At 43.1% G+C, this 17,733-nt stretch overlaps 1 protein-coding gene across 1 annotated transcript in view; it reads right to left on the bottom strand.

The window, feature by feature from the left end:
* Positions 1 to 1,605: 1,605 nt before the first annotated feature.
* LOC308096883 (protein bicaudal D homolog 2-like) overlaps positions 1,606 to 17,733 on the bottom strand; it is an 87,805-nt gene continuing 71,677 nt past the window's right edge. The window contains exons 10-11 of the mRNA XM_080444390.1: positions 16,861 to 17,012; positions 1,606 to 7,885 (exon numbers count right to left, since the gene is read on the bottom strand). Coding sequence (XP_080300516.1) covers positions 7,534 to 7,885; positions 16,861 to 17,012 — 504 coding nt within the window. The 3' untranslated portion in view covers positions 1,606 to 7,533. The remainder of the gene's footprint in view (positions 7,886 to 16,860; positions 17,013 to 17,733) is intronic.

Genomic DNA, 17,733 nt, shown 5'->3' on the forward strand with positions numbered 1-17,733 from the left:
ACTAAATTCCAAGCTGGATGGCAGAGAAAAGACTGAGAGAGAATCCAGTGGTGTAAAGTAACTAAGCACATTTACTCAAGTACTATATGTAAGTACAATTTTTATGTATTTTAACTTTACTGGAGTATTTCCAAATTTCAGTACTTTTACTCCACGACATCTCAGAGGCAAATATTGTACTTTTACTCCACTACAATTATTTGAAAACTATAGTTACTAAGGACTTTGTAGATTTTGATTATTATTACAAAACATACATTAACCACTTCAGCCGTATATATCGCGATGCGACGCATTGTGAGCTTGTATATCTGCCATTTTCAAAAGATTTGATACATTTGAAAACTTTTGAGTACTTTGTACTTTTGGTACTTCAAGTACATTTTGATACCAATACTTTTGTACTTTTAATCAAGTACATTTTGAATTCCCGGACTATTAACAGAGTGTTTCTAACAGAGTATTTCTACCTTGCAGTATTGATACTTTTACTTAAGTAAAAACATTTGAGTACTTTTTTTCCACCACTGGAGAGAACTTGGGGGGCGGGGGGGCATTGTCTGAAATGTGATCTGTCCTGCAGACTTTCACACAGCTGGGAAGTTCCCCTCGACTCCCCCTCCGCCACCCCCCCCATCCTCCTCCTTCACTCCCCCATGCAGCCCAGAGCAGAGCCTCCAGCTGTGGGAACACTCTGGAGGAGAGAGAGAGAGAGAGAGAGAGAGAGCAGCATCTGACTGCATACTTAGCGAGTTAACCCTTCACATCCTCTTCATGAAGATCTCCAGCTATCTGACCTGCTTGTATATTATTTATTTTCACTCTCATATCAGGAATATATTGGAATATCCGACCCGTTTTTTAATCCTCGTTTTCCTTGTTCTTTCTTTCTCCATTCTTCTTGAGCCATTAAGACCTGAGAGGCCAATTCTACAAATGCCTTCTAAATCAGTAGTTCTAGGCCCGGACCTGGCCTAGAGGTCCGGGCACCTAGGCTCTTAAGCAGCCTGACAGCGCACCGCGGGTTCGAGTCCCGTTCCCAATGGTCGTTGCTGCATGTCTCTACCCAGCTCTCTCCCCTGTTTCCTTGTCCTATCTATCTTCCTTGTCCATCTCTACTATGAAACTATTAAGAAAAAGCCCAAAAATATCTTTAAAAAAAAAACAGCAGTAGACCCCCATCTTAAAATGTTTTGTGCCAGGGACCCCCAGAAGAGAAGATTAGTGTTTCAAACGCTTTCAAGATTTTTAAAAAATGTTCACAAATGTACAAGCTCGCAGCGCAGCACAAAGTGACACGCGGCGAGCTTGTACATCTGCTATTTTTAAGAACCACTGTTCTGAAGCACTGTTCTAAATCCTACACACACACACACACACACACACACACACACACACACACACACACACACACACACACACACACACACACACACACACACACACACACACACACACACACACACACACACACACACACACACACACACACACACACACCTTTACACCTGTAAAAACATGGGAAGTGACAATAAAGTTAATTCTGATTCATCATGACTACTGCAAAAAAAAGCTATAAATAACAACACAGAGTGACATCTTGGGGACGTTAAGTCACGTTTATTGATTTTTAGCCAGTATGACTACCTTTACACAGTCGAACCACCTCCTCTCTACTGGAAAACAAACAACACTTTTTAGACGGTTAGTTTCAGCAGTAATACATCAGACTAAACTCTGTTTTTGTGTTTTTTTTCTTCCTTTTTTCCAACCCTTGACAAAGTTATACGTTTGTTTTTCAATTCTGTGTAAAGGTTCCCATGTGACTGAGGAACATGCATATGACATTTAGCTGTAATCAATATGCCTCTAATCATAATGCACATTATCAATAAGAATACAGTACTGCATGACAAATTCAAATAAATACCAACATACAGGTGAAGTCGTTATTATTTCATATAAATGTATCAAACTCTCATTATGGATCAATACTGAAACACAATATGACAATATAACGTTTGCACGGCTAATAATATAACACGATGCCACCGCTTCCAGCAAACAGAAAACCTCTTTCTCTTCGTTCTTTTCAATGTAAAACGTTTTTTTTTAAATTGCACTTTTTAGCTTAGAGAATTTTTTAGCTTCTCATCCACATTTCTGACTTTTTTTTCACCGCCTCAACAAACAAGCAACTGGCTGTAATGGCACGATTCAAGCTTGTTGATGCAAATTGTTGTTTTCTGTTTACTGAAAACATAATGCTTAAATATGGTGTAAAAAAAAAAAGAATAAAGAATAAAAAACAAAACAAAACTGTAAATGACAACAAAGGATAAAAAATGCGCTCTCTGCACATTATTCAACAATACTATGGATATCACATGACCTTCACCATACAAAGCTAGAGATACGTCGTAGATGTTTCCAATAGCCCAACACATTACAGATGCTTGGAGCATTTTCTTCAAGAATAATCAATAATAGGAGGCCAAAGGGATTTTATTTGGTTCCCAAAGTTTGATAAAAAATAAAATAAGGAAAACAAAAATGAAAAAACATCAACTTTTCTCAATACCCCTGAATTTATTCTTGGGACCACTAACTGACAGAATTCAATGCAATTTCAGTTTTATTGAGCTAATTTCAAAAGTATCATCATCTCACTCGTGCAGAAAGGGTTATTGTTCCCTTCGCACTTATTGCTGCTCGCGGTCATTTTGAACCAATAGCCCCCACCTGAAGCAAAATAAAACATAAAATGCTAATCTAAGATTCTCCCTTGAAACAATGAAAGGCACTACTGGTCAGAAACAAAGAACTAAAACGTAAAACAACAGTCCTGGCGCTCAGCGAGGAGAGCTACGGACAGCCCCGACCCCACTACACCTCTCTGACTGACGCTTTGTCTTCTTTCAGATTCTTGATTCTTTTCCTAAATGGCGTACCAAGATTTGGCACAATAAACAAAGAGAGAATGAAACAATTCCAATTTGGAATTTAATTGATTCACTTGCAGAGAATTCTGGAGGTCAGTGATCCCTTTTCAGTGGAACGCCCCTGGTAAGATGATAGGGAAACCCCAAACTTACCAATTTGAATCGAAGCGTTGTCAAGTTTTCTTTTGTGTTATTTTGAACTATTCCTAGGAATAATAAATACATGAAAAACCCCAGAATTTGCTCACCCTGGATTTTTGTAAAGATCATGGCAGTAGAACAAACATAATTATAATAACAACATAATGACAGAACATAACAATGCAACAATGGTTATTCAATGGATAAATTCTGAAGGAGAAAGTCAAATAGTAGGTCTGTGGTTTGTGGTATCTTAAGGAGTAAATAGTCTCTGTAATTTGAGACAATTCAGACGGATGTATATTTCTATTCATCATATAGCATGTAGATACTGAATAACTCACAAACCACTAATGCTTTTTCCTAGGTTAATAATGGTATATCATAATCCTATATAATAAAAGTGCACAGGTTAAGAAAACAATAAACTAAAACAAAAAAAAAACAAGATTAAACAGCTTGTTGATTTACATTGGGAAACAACCCCATTTCCCACTCAATCATGAACTCTGTTTATGTTCTTTTTACTTGTGTGAAACATTGGCTTCCGACAGCAGCGCCTAAAATAAGCGACCAAGTTTTCATTTCATTTGAAAGTGTCACTTTCAAGAGCTCAACTGAGGAAGGAAAGAAGCAGGACATTTTCCAAATCAGTGTTTTCATTTGTTTTGTGTGTGTGTTTGTTTTAATGTCTTCTAGTCCAAATAGCTTATTCAGTAGTGTTAACTCTTTTCGGTGAACCAAATCAGCAGTGAGAATGGACCTTGTTGGTACTTCCTCATCCGGGCAGAACTATCGTAATTACTGCTAAATTGAAAAAAAAAAAAAAATCATCAGAATTTGCATTCATAATCAATTTAGAGTGCACGTCAGCCAAAACAGACAAGAAAACGGCAGCTCTTGTTAGTCAGAAGCAACTAAAAATGTCAAAAAGGTATTAAGCGGTGTTAGGTGTCCTAAGGCAGCCAATAGGAGCCAGTAGGAGCAGTTCTGTCATCTGAAAGCCATTCATTAATTTAAAAGAAAAACACAGGAACCAGCATGTGCAGCTAGGAAGCTAATGTCTCACAACAAGTACCATGAACTATCATTTCCACAACAGAGTTAAAGCCAAATCCCACAACCAGGTCAGCAGACATGGTCTTTCCCATGATGCCATGCAAGGTTAATGGAAATGAGTTTATGTTTTTTGACATGCAGGCTCATAACCAATCAGAAATTGGATGCATGTATGAGTGTAAGAGAATTCAAAAGTGAAGTGGGAGGAGCCTGCAGGCAGAGGTAGGAGGAGCTGTATCTTTTTTGTTTTTTGTTTTTCAGGTCGACATGCTATGATGTCACCCGATCAACCAAGACATTGATTACAAACTAGATGGAGGGTTTAAATTAATCACAATGATATGGCGGGGTTGCAGTGTCTATCTACAGCTCTGTGTTTCCACAGAGCCTATAAACCAAGGGAAAAAGGTTTAAAGAGTGAACTAATTTGAATCAATGTCCTCTGGGTTAAGTAACCAGTCGATGGAACAACCACATGTAAAATGAATTCATTTGTTTGTTCATCAAATCGCCACGGGTTTGTCCGTCCCTCGAGAGAAACCCGTGGACTCAATTTCTCCACAGTATCAGAGTCAGCGTTGCGCCAGACACCAGACGGCGTGTCTCGCTTTGTTATCTCTCTCTGCTTTGAGACGTTGAGTAGTTTTCCTCTCTCTACTCTCGGGAACCTTTTCTCTGTCAGCGCAAAACTGATAAGAACGGAATATGTCGCTGTTTGTTGCAAAGTTATAAGTGGAACTCAAAACAGATGAGTGATTGACCTCCGTGGAGGATTTTCTTGTGTGTTTTTTTTTTTTGCGTTATTCTCCATGCTGTGTGTGCTGTTGTGTGCTATCGTCTGCACACTCAAGCAGGGCTGACTGAGGCTGAGCGAATAAATCTCCCTCTTTGTCATTATTTCAGAGGGAGGAATACTATAGGAGGATCCTGCAAGATCATAACTTGAACACAATATTATCAAGAATATAGAACTTTACATACAAGTTATTGGTAGTAAAAAAAAAAGAAGAAGCATAACTTGATTAATCTTGCAGGATTTCCCTCACATCAACCCTGCTTTTAAGAGCATCATAAAGCTAATGTGTTTATGATCCACAAGCAGTTAACATGGATTTATCTAACACGAGCCCCACTTATTCTTCTATCTGCCTAACGCTAGCTTGCAATGAGATTAAAGCTATTTTGAATACTAAATATAGTACAAATAGTTTGTCCCCACACACGCCAAGCAACAAAATCGGAAATGAAAGACCCTCCATTTTGCAAATATCATAAAAACATCATACACGCGCACGTCGAGGGTCGTTCACTTCAATGCTGATGCGATAACACACGGGTTTGTGGAACACACACACACACACACACACACACGTGCGTGAGGACATTACCTGACAAACATATTCAGAGGGGTGTGTCCCCCCCCCATCCCCACAATGCCTCGTTCTAGTTAAAGGGTGAGAGGCGTTGTAGGGTGCGCTGTGGGAGCAGCAAGCTGCTGACAATCTAAGAGAGAGAGAAGGTCGCCATGACAAGGCGAGTGACAAGGATACAGGTTAGAAAACGTGAGGGTCAGGGTTTAGTTGCGCGTCATGCCGTCGCGTACCGAAAATAGCCGACGTCGGCTATTTGTCCGGCGCACGACACAGGCGCGCAACTAAGTATAAATTAGGCATTTACTGTATCACACACACAGTGAATATAAAGAGAAGACCAATTGTTTATAGCTCAAGTTCAGACAACGGACAGGCCTTTACATTTATAGATAAGATAGATAAAAATATCAAGTGTTTGGGCACTTTGCAGAGTGATGTCGCTTGGTTTCACTTGCAGATTTGTGATCCGTTATGCCGGGTGCCTTTATTATTGATTTGTGCTCGTTTAGGATCTTGCTCCGCTTAAAAAAAGGAAAATAATCTTTGATTAAAACTATATTTTATCTGTTCACAGTAATCACTTTCTTTTTAAACAGAAGTAGGAACCTGAGGCACCTATGCTGAAGTGCACTTAATTTTGGGTGTGGAGATCGATTTGTCTTAAAACTTTCTTTCTCTCGCAAATATGGCTCTGAAAAGATCCACCATACTGTAGCATAACGGATTAACGGCTCACACGGAATAGCCCTCATGTGTTCAAATAACTCCTCTCTTTACAATGTAAAGCCCTGTAGTACATGAGCTACTGTTGCACCACACACCTGGCAACAGAAAAAAATAAAAAAGACAACCTTTTAAAAAGTTCATAAGCATTTTCCAGCTGCAAAGCCATGCGAATTGACCGACCCGATCGTGTTTGTGTGCTAGCGTCACAGTATCCTGAAATCCAACACACACCTGTGGACACATGGTGCTCCTTTTGACCGCCCACCTCCTCCTCTGACATCAAATCAACAGCAAACCCGCTTTTTTGAGTTTGGAATTTTCCATTAAAAAGAGTACAGCAAATGTACACTGTGCTCCCCCTAGCCCACAGCTAGGGGGAGTTTGCATATTTCTCCATTTGTTTCATTCATGTAAACATTTAAGAGTGACCTGATTCGACAATAGGTTGCTGGGCAAAGAGGTCAGTCCCGGGGGGGCTGGCTTGTCCCGGGGTGTTCGTCCCGGGGACACAGAAGACAGGAAGGAGGATCAGGGCTTTTTTTTCTCCAAAGGAGCACCCCCATGCCAACAAACAATCCTAAGAGCGAGAGGACGTTGACCATGACAGTAACGTCCTCTTCACAAGTCCCCCCACCCCCCCTCTAAATGTGTCATCGTTACAGGGAACACACTCAAGGGGATCAGGGGGAGGGGGGTAACGACCGGAAAAGCTGCCACCTGTTACATCATCATACGCACACCACCATGACAGCGGAAAGAATACACACCCCGTAATATCCACAACGGAACCCCCATCAAGCCACGTTGACGGACGTTCCTAATAACCCCACATGCCATAGTATAATGTCTACTACCCCCCACGTGGAGCGCACACTGTACATAGACATCTGCATTCCTCTAAGCGTTTTTACACTAGCAGGCGTGAACAGCCATGACGGGCAATATGAAGGTTAGACACACAGGCCCTAGAGCGCTGGTTCTCAACATCAAAGTCCGGGGACCACCGGTGGGTCCAAATGGGACTGTTTAAGGGGGTCCTTAACTCTGAGAACGAACGTTAACACTCTCAGAGTTAAAGGAACACCGTGGGCCTAATGCATATTATCACACCTTTTTAATATCCATGTCAATTAAAAGGTTGAGAATCACTGCCCTAGAGGAGCGCAGCGCGGGCTGGGCTTATAAAGCGAGCGAGTGGGGCTCTTGAACACTAAGGCTAGGGGAGGCGCGGACCACCCCTCCTCCCCTCTCTGTACACAGCAGTCCACAAGCAGAGTTCTTTTTTTCCCGCTTCAGTCACAGTAGATCTTGTACTTCTCGCTGCAGAACACCATGGGGCCTCCCATGATGCCGTTGGGCAAGGCGTTGTTGAGCTCGGGGCGGCCCAGGCCGGCGCAGGTGAGGCTCTGACTTACGTTGGGCGGCGCCAGGGATCCGAGGGCCTTGCTGCCGCCGCGGGTCCTGGAGGCCTTGCCGCCGCGGCGTATCTGCTCGTGGTCGAACTCCAGGTCCTCCAGGCGCTGGGTGAGGGCCAGCTTCTGCTGGATGGCCATGCGCAGCAGGGAGTTCAGGGTCTTCTTCTCGTCCTCGGCCGCGGCCAGCTGACGCTGCATCTGGTCCAGCTGGGCGACGTACTCGTCACAACTGCAATGTAGACACAGACGGACAGAGACAGAGAGATGAGAAGGCCGTACTTTGCACTTATGCTGCTTTTATGATGTACAGAATCGGTGCATTGCATACATTATCCTGTACATACCTATTACCAGTGGTGGAAAAAGTACTCAAATTCTTTACTTAAGTAAAAGTACCAATACTGCATTATAGAAATACTCTGTTACAAGTAAAAGTCCAGAATTAAAAATGCACTTGAGTAAAAGTACAAAAGTATTGGTATCAAAATGTACTTAAAGTACCAAAAGTAAAAGTACTAAAATATTTGAAAATAGCAGATCTACAAGCTTACAACGCGTCGCGATGCGACGCGTTGTGAGCTTGTAGATCTGCTATTTTCAAATAGCCTAGGTATAAAATACGGCTAAAGTGGTTCATGTATGTTTTATAATATAATAATTTATATCTGCAAAGTAACTAATAACTAAAGTTTTCAAATAATTGTAGTGGAGTAAAAGTACAATATTTGCCTCTGAGATGTAGTGGAGTAGAAGTAAAAGTATTGGAAATTGGAAATACTCAAGTAAAGTACAAATACCTCAAAATTGTACTTAAGTACAGTACTTAAGTAAATGTACTTAGTTACTTTCCACCACTGCCTATTACTATATATATATATACGCTGCCACTTAACTGCCTCACACCTTTCTCATGGCTCATGCCTTTCTGATGAATATCTGGAATATCTGACTGCCTGTTTAGTATGTATTTATTTTTCTTCACTCTAAGGGACTTTTGGATATCTGACCACTTCTTCACCTGAAAACTACAAAACGATGGACCTTGTTAAAAAAAACAACTTCACCCACTTGTCTGCACCTATAAACCTGTGATGTGACAATGAAGCTCATGCTTCTCTGATTTTTTTATAGAGCATGTGGTGTCCATAAAGGCCCAGCAGGGGGCAGTGTCAGCCACAACATTTTCAAGACCCACATGCTAACAGGATAGGGTGGAGAGTCTGCACTCAGCATGAAGAGCATGACTCTGAAACACAGCCATATTTCCACAGAAATTTCTCTAAAAGGACAAAACCAACCACTAATGAGACAGTAAGATGACCAGTGTGTTTGTGCTGAAATAAATGTTTCCATTGTGACCTTTCCCCTAATTCTATGGCCACCAGGTGGAGCCATAGAGCCGGCCGGCAAAAGGCCTGATAAGAGTTCCAGAGCTCCTGCATCATTAAGCTGTGATGATGTCATCAGACATTACACTCCTTCTGTCTCTCTCAGACCAGCGGAAATGGTGACTCACAGGAGTGTTTCTCAAAATTGATATGTATTTGGCCCCAGACCCCCTTCTGAAATTATGTTGTGCCAGGGACCCCCGCAAGAGAAGATTTCTGTTGTTAAAATGTCTGAAAATTATTCCAAATCGTTGAAAAGAGACGATTTACAAGCTCACAAATTTGTGAGCTTGTGTAGATCACCTATTTTCGAATAACCAAAGTATAAAATAGGGTATAAGTGGTCAAAGAGATCTTGACGCTACATTAACTCATTTTGCTGGGGACTCCCTTGCATGCCCTCAAGGACCCCCTGATGGTAACCTCTCTACATAGTCCTCAGACAAGCCCTCCATCGGCGTCTCCAGTCATCTCGATTCTCCTTTACATCTGGCCGGCTCGTCCGTGCTTTCCCTGGACTACACTCTAAAGGACCACTGTCCCACAGAGCCATTTCCACAACTCTCTATATTCCCCTCAACAGAACAACTATTCTGTTGCAAATGCAGCACGGAGCTCATCTTCCCCTCTCTCACAAAACCAGCCTAGCAGCAGTGACTCACCGCAAACATCCCACCTGCAAAAATACTGTCACTCTCTGGCATTGTATCTCTCCATATTTCATATTTTTTCATAAGGTAATGTGACAGTGACGAGCAAAAGTAGAGGGAGTAGTGAGAGGTGTATGCTAGGCTGCAGTCAAAAATAGAACACACACACACACACACACACACACACACACACACACACACACACACACACACACACACACACAAGGATAAAAAGCATTAACCCTGGGGGGTCGCGAGGAAGATCCCTCACGCGTGACCGGAGGACTTAGTCGAGGACGAGACGGAACAAGGAAATGGAGAGACGCACAAGACAGACACCACGACACAAGAGTACAGCTTCAACCTCTCCACACCTATTCTCAAATATATTTGACAACCCGAGCCCCTCCATCAGCCACGTCTGTGTAAAATACCACAAGCAGGCTCAGGCTGTCTGTCTGCAGCACTGCGGCAGAATCCACCGTCTCCCGCTGCCCTTGTGGAGTGAGTGTGTGTGCTGTAGTGTACATGTGTGTGAGTGTAAATGCACTGGTGCACGGACAGCTGTTAAAAGGGAGGAAAAAAAAGTGGGTCATGCACGTGACATTGTGACATTGTGACACACTGTCATCTTGGTCCATTTCTCCATCGCCTCACTCTTTCTGTCCACTTTAGCCTTCATTCATTTTTCATTCATGTTCTCTCCCTCCTACACCTGCAGTATCTCCCTGATACTCTTATTTATTTATCTTCTGCAACCTGCTGCAGCCTCTCCCTATCTCAGACAAAGCATGCATTCATGTTTTTTCTTTTTTTGCAGTAATGAATGACACACCTCTGCAAAGAAGAACCGATCTTGCATGTTGCAAGTAGAGCTAGACCGATATATCGGCCATTATTTGACTTTTTTGACGACATCGGCATCTGCAATTATGCAGCCGATGTGTAGTTTTCAAAAATGCTCAACACCCCTTTGCGTGACTGGCAACACAATGTGTTGTCAGCTTGTAGATCGGATATGGGTAGAAATTAGGGTCAAAACATCGGTAATCAGTGGTCTAGGAGTCTCCAAAATCGGGATCGGCCTCAGACCCAGAAATGTGGCATCGGTCGGGCTCTAGTTGCTATTCGCTCTGGATAATAAGAGTGTCTGCTAAATGTCAAACTGTGAAAGGAGAGGTCGCCTACATGTGTGAATAACACCTTAGCCTTCAGCTGTGCTCCAACAAAGCCACTCAAGAGATTATCCGACAGGCAGACGTGCACACATTACTGCTTCTTTAGTCGCAAACACTTCCTTGAGATAATAACACAGACTTTATCGGAAAAACGCCTTAACCAGTAATAACAGCCAACAGCCAAGGCCTGGACTGACTTAGAAAAACAACGAGGCCTAACCCTGAGAAGTTCATGCCATTCATCCGTTTCAATGCTAGCACACACTAGCGCTATGGCCTGTTCTGATTGGTCAACATGGGATCTAATGTTTTTGTTTGGGTATTGGCCATTGGCTGCTGGATCTGTTGTGTTTCTGTTGCACGTGGTTGCGCTCCGTGTGAACTTCTGCCCCTACCCTAGATCACCGCACACACAGACACACACACACACACAAACACACACACACACACACACCCAGACAAAAGGGATCAGTGTTGCTTCATTAAACGCAGTGTGAGTCGGGGGGACTCCCTGCGAAGGGGCAGCGCCCCTTAAGATGGTGGGACGGCTGCTGGGGGATGCGAGGGCATGGGTTTTCCCGGGAAAAAAAATAAACCAATAAAAGAGGAATCTCCATTCTAGTGGGGACTGAAGGCGTACAATGGAAGCCTTCTTGGCCTTCTGATGGGATGTAGGTTCGGGACGGGTGGGGACGGGGGACGGGGGGGATGGAGGGCAGACGGGGGTCTTTTGTGGATGAACATTGAATGCACTGATGAACAGGGGGTTTACTTCTCTCTGGGATCATTTACAGTAACCTCAGGGGTTAGGAGATATGCTTTCACACTCATATTCACGCACGCATGCACAGCACAAAGACACTCACTCACTCACTCTCACACACACACACACACACACACACACACACACACACACACACACACACACACACACACACACACACACACACACACACACACACACACACACACACACACACACACACACACACACACACACACACACAGGCATTCAGCTGCACCCAAACATGCCATCATGCAGGCACATAACTGAAGTGAAGGGATCTATCTGAAACTCCCACACACCCACACACACACGCGCACACACACACACACCCTCTTCAGCTGTGTTCTTGTTGTCTGCAGTGCCATGATTGGTCACGGTGGGTAGGACATCACAGGCAGAGTAGAGACAAAGAAAGAAATTAAAGAATAAGAGCTTATGAATGGAAGAACGAGATGCATGCACAAAGGGTGTATGTATGTATGAGGTGGGGGTCCTGTCTGGCTGTTAATGACAATGTGTGCATGTCCAGGCATGTCTGCATGCGGAGGCATGTCTGAGGAATGTTAGGGGGCAGGGGTTTATGGTTAACTTGATACCACATGAGACTGCAGCTGGAGAAACACACACACACACACACGCACACGCACACGCACACACACACACACACGCACACACACAGTACCCATTTACAATACCCATGTTGTTCTTTTCTATTTTACTTGTCTGTTTATGTTGAAACTGTATCAATGTGTTTATTATTGATAATATTTGTCTCTGCTACCCCCACATTTGCACTCAAAGGACTAGAATGGAAATAAGCTCTTAAGGTTTTTTTTTGTTTTATCCTTTTGACAGATACGTACAAACATATGGTCATGTACTGTATATGCATTTTTGCCAATATAATCGCATGTACACACACACACACACACACACACACAAAGCATATAACTCAACACTAATCCCACAGAAAGGCAACAAATCTGTTTCATTTCCCCCTTTCATCCTCTGTGTGCGGGACCCCACACACACACACACACACACACACACACACACACACACACACACACACACACACACACACACACACACACACACACACACACACACACACACACACACACACACACACACACACACACACACACACACACCTCATATCGGAGACACTTCACCGCGTCTCAACTTCTCTAGAAGTCCACCTTCATGGACTGATCTATTAGCATGAGAAAGACCACTCAGAATGGGCTTTATTAAACGAAAGACGACCACCTCCCCCGCCTCCTTCGTCCCGCAAAACCAGAGGACGAGGAGCGAGGGGGATGGATGGATGGATGTATGGATGGATGGATGGGGGAGTGTGGGAAATGTCGGACCAACTCGGTCCCCCAGCCTCTCAAAGAGCCCCCTATACCCCACCCCGTCCCCCCTGCCTATACCCCACTCACAAATAGGGTTGAATTTACATACCAATACTCTGGTCCCCTAAACACAACATTGCATACACAGTGAAATCCTCAGTCTATCCTCCCTGGGCCGCGGACCCACATTTGAAAATAATTCGCATTAGGCAGGGACCCCAGAAATGTTTTTCTTGTTAAATTAGATTTAAGCACATCAACGCTAACGTCCCTATTCTGGGGCTGGGCACGTTATAATAGGCGTACATTCTGCAAAAATAGCCAGTCGTTGAGCATGTAGATTTGGTGTAGAGGGGAAAAAGGAGGGGACCAAGTATAGACCCCTGGGGGATCCCGGTCAACAAAGTATATAGGGTTTAAGTAGTTAATACCAATGATCTGAATATGTATTAATAGGGTGAATTGGGTTAACTTTGGGTTATTTTGTTTGCTGGGGACCCCCTGGAACTCCTCCAAGGACCCCTGGGCCGGATGCCACTTTGAGAACCATTAGTGGTTCAGTGTGCCGGGAGCATTAGCACAGATGTGTCCATCACCTTACATGGTAGAACACTGGGGAGTAGCTGCTACTGTAAGTGCTTTCCTGTGTGGGCCCAGGCTGCATGGTGTTATCATGAAGAGGCCGGCACACAGGAAAGAGAGACTTGACATGGACCGTCAATCTTATCTCGCACCCTTCCTGCCCTGATAGCAAAAGAGGTGATGCTTCTTCATGGACGCCTGCCTGGAGAGCCCGACTGATGACAACTTTTTGGGCCCCCAATATCAATCCCGTTTTTGGAGAGTCCTAGACCAAAGGTTACCGATATTTTTTCTATCAAAAATCGCAAATATTAATTCTAATCAATTGTAAAACTTATACCCAGTTTAAACATAGCCAAAGTGCAGGAAGTATAGTGGACATTGTTTTATCTAACTCATGTGAAAACGGGCACTGATCTTGGCAGTTTTGGTGTTAAAATTTTTACGGCAAGCTTCCTAGTCATTTTCCCAGCATGTACTGGCAGAATCATAATTTATCCATAGTGAAAACGCTAGAAATCAAAGTTCTGGGATAATGTGATGACGTTAGATTTGAGAAAAAATCTGAAAAAATTGCAAATTCAATTCAACATATCAGCAATTTAGTTTTTTTTTTCTTTGAAGAAAATGTTTGAACATTTTCGCTTTTAAAGTCATGCTCAAAATAGATTGAAAGTGGTTAAAATGCTTGACACACGGCCTGAATAATTGCTGATACCAACGTGGTCAAAAAAGTCCAATAATTGCCTGGTCGGCCTGGCTCTAGGAAGAAAAGTCCCGCAAGTGGCAGATTTCCACCTTGCACACTGTCACAACAGATTATATTTAGCAGCGAGAGTGAGATAAGTGGAGAGCAGGCTTTCTCCTGCTACATACATGTACATCTTGTAGTCCAGATAGCTTAGCATAACACCCACATCCCTCCTGCTACCATCTGGCCCTCGCACTGCACTGCGCCAAATCGTCATGACAACACAAACTCTCGTATGTGCCGACAGGGGAGTTTTCCTCACGTCTCTAATTGTCTGTTCGCTGCAGGTAATATGGAGTTTGCTTGAGAGGAATCAGATTGAATTTCTGCATGACATGGAGGGGGTTGGGGGATGCTGAGTGTACATTCTTTCTCTCTCTCTCTCTCTCTCTACTGTCATTCTCTGCTCCTGCTGCCCGGTGGCACAGTTTGAGCTTTGCTGTGGATTGCAGGGGTGTCTTCACCACATGAACCCTTGCGTCTCTATTCTGGGCATGCCATAATAGGCGAACATTTGGCAGAAATAGGTGCCACTCTGCTAAACTAGCCGATCTACAAGCTCACAACAAAGGCAGGTTGTGAGCTTGTAGATTGTCCATTTTCACTGAAAGGATTTGGTGTAGAGGGAAAAAAAGGAGGGGACCAAGTATAGACCACTGGGGGACCCTGGGTAAATAAATATTTATGGTTTAAGTGGTTATAGGCAGACAAACAACACTTTTCTCAACTTGACTCGCCTTGTTTGGGTTCCCATCAGTTAAAAGTACCCGGTTCCTTTATGCCAGGGGTCTTCAATGTTTTTCAGGCCAAGGACCCCCTAGCTGAGAGAGAGATGAAGCAGGGACCCCCTCTATATTGCATAACATTGAGTTTTTTAATTGGTCTGCTGACTCTGCTCTTTTCTCTATCCCTATTCCTCTTTGCCAAAAGTAGCCGATCTACTATTTTTGGCTAAAGTTCTCCTCAGAAAAGGGATGCTAGGGTTCAAGTGGTTAATGTAAAAAAAAAAATCCTACCACACAAAGATTTGGCAGCCCCCTTGTAGTAACTCTGAGGACCCCCTAGGGGTCCCAGACCCCCTGTTGAAGACCCCTGCTTTATGCCATCGCCTCCATTTAGCTTCTAAGTGAGCTCTGGTGTCTGTCGATACCCAAAAGTGACGCGAAAACACTGCAGAGTATTGATTGGTCCGAGAGAATTGTCACATCGCGCCATGACAGATTCCACTATACTGCATGGAAAGTACCCAATACTGTTAAAACACTTTTAAACAAGCCATTGTAAATGTGACAATAAATCAGTATTTGAGCACACACACATGCTCTCACAGAGAAATGGGTGTGTTTGTGTTTGTAGTTTAATCTACACCAGGCCGAGGTAGAGGATTACAACAGAACCTTTGGCCTGCTTCTTATAGGAATCACAAAGCTTAACAAGCATCTGAGGGGGTTAAGTGTCTGTGTGCGACACACACACACACACACACACACACACACACACACACACACACACACACACACACACACACACACACACACACACACACACACACACACACACACACACACACACACACACACACACACACACACACACACACACACACACACACACACACAGGAGTCACTACTCCAAAACACTGATGATGATACGCCAGGATTATAACCCTTCTCCATCCTAACATCAGTGTACATCCCTCCATGGCCCACATCCATAAAAACAATATCCTTCTAAAAGGTGTCATATTGGAATAATATAATGGAGACATAGAAAGCAACCATATGGCCATATGGATTACATGATAATAAACATGGCTTTAGCTTAGTTTCGACATCTCGGTATGTTGTATTATGTAGTGTTTTTAACAATGGATTAATGACATGTGCCAAAAATAGCCAGATGGTATCATGACACTGGGTCAACATTATCAGTATATCCAATGTGTTTGGGGAAGTGTGCAAAACAATTATGCGTGCTATGGTATTTCCTCTTGGACAAACGTAGTGAGGGAACAGGATGGTTGATATATATGGAAATACAGTATAGGTGTGAAACTCTATCAACATACAATTAACCCATTAAGACCGGGAAAGCATCTTTGCCATTATTTTATACTTAAAAAAAGTAGCAGATCTACAAGCTCATAGCTATGAGCTTGTATATCTGCTATTTTTTAATAGCCAAAGTAAATAGATCTAATATTATGTTGTTGTTTTTTTACAACTTCACCAAAATGTGGATGTATTGTCTGTATTGTCTGTATTGTCTGTATCTTTGCTCCATATTGGGAAGGGATGCGTTTTTGACCGAGTAAGCAAACTAAGACACTTCAAGATGTCTGTTTGGGTTCACCGTCATTTTATGCAGTGTAGAGTAACCAAATAATAACAAATTGATTATGGACAGATTCATCAGTTATTAAAATAATAATTTATGGCCAAATACCTATGAATTTGGGGGTTCCCTGGCACGAAAAAGTCTGAGAACCACTGGTGTAAATGACGTACCGTGTGGCGAACATGGCTCTGAGCGAGGAGAAGGTGGCGGCGTCCTCCTTCAGCGCTTTGAGCTCGTTCCTCAGCTTCATCATGGTCTCGGTCACCATGGCCTTCTCGTTCTCATATTTACTCTTCAGGTTGGCCAGCGCCACTTCAGCCGTCTGTGGGAACACGACACAAAAACAAAACAATGAATCAGAAAGGAAGGTTCACCTCACGAGAGCCACACAGGACCTTTGTTCCCCGCGGGCGCCGGCGTGGCACTTCAAAGCTATAACTTGTGACCCGTAGTAAACCTCGCCACACCTATTGGCAGTGGTGTAAAGTAACTAAGTACATTTACTCAAGTACTGTACTTAAGTACAATTTTGGGGTACTTTTACTTTACTGGAGTATTTCCAGTTTTCAGTACCGTACTTTTACTTCTACTCCCCTACATCTCAGAGGCAAATATTGTACGTTTACTCCACTACAATTATTTGAAAACTTTAGTAACTAGGTACTTTGCAGATATAAATTATTACATTATAAAACATACATTAACCACTTTAGCCCTATTTTATACCTAGGCTATTTGAAAATAGCCGATCTACAAGCTCACAGTGAGCTTGTAGATATTTGAGTACTTATTTCCACCACTGCCTCTTTGTTGGTTTTGTTGGCTGTTAATTAAAAGAAAACACAAACACACAGGTATGTGCGTGTGCGTGTGTGTGTGTTTGTTTATGAGGTTTTCATGTCTCTGTCCTGCTCTAACATTCAGACAGTAACTAACCACACACATCTTTCAAAGAGCTCTAGCAGTAACAACTGTCTGCACTGCCTGCCTGGTTAGGAGCCTTTTAGTTCCCTGGGGGTCTTTTCCTCTCACCCACCCACCCA

This window comes from Gymnoscopelus braueri (assembly GCF_963280865.1).
Source record: "Gymnoscopelus braueri genome assembly, chromosome: 12".
Taxonomy (NCBI): domain Eukaryota; kingdom Metazoa; phylum Chordata; class Actinopteri; order Myctophiformes; family Myctophidae; genus Gymnoscopelus; species Gymnoscopelus braueri.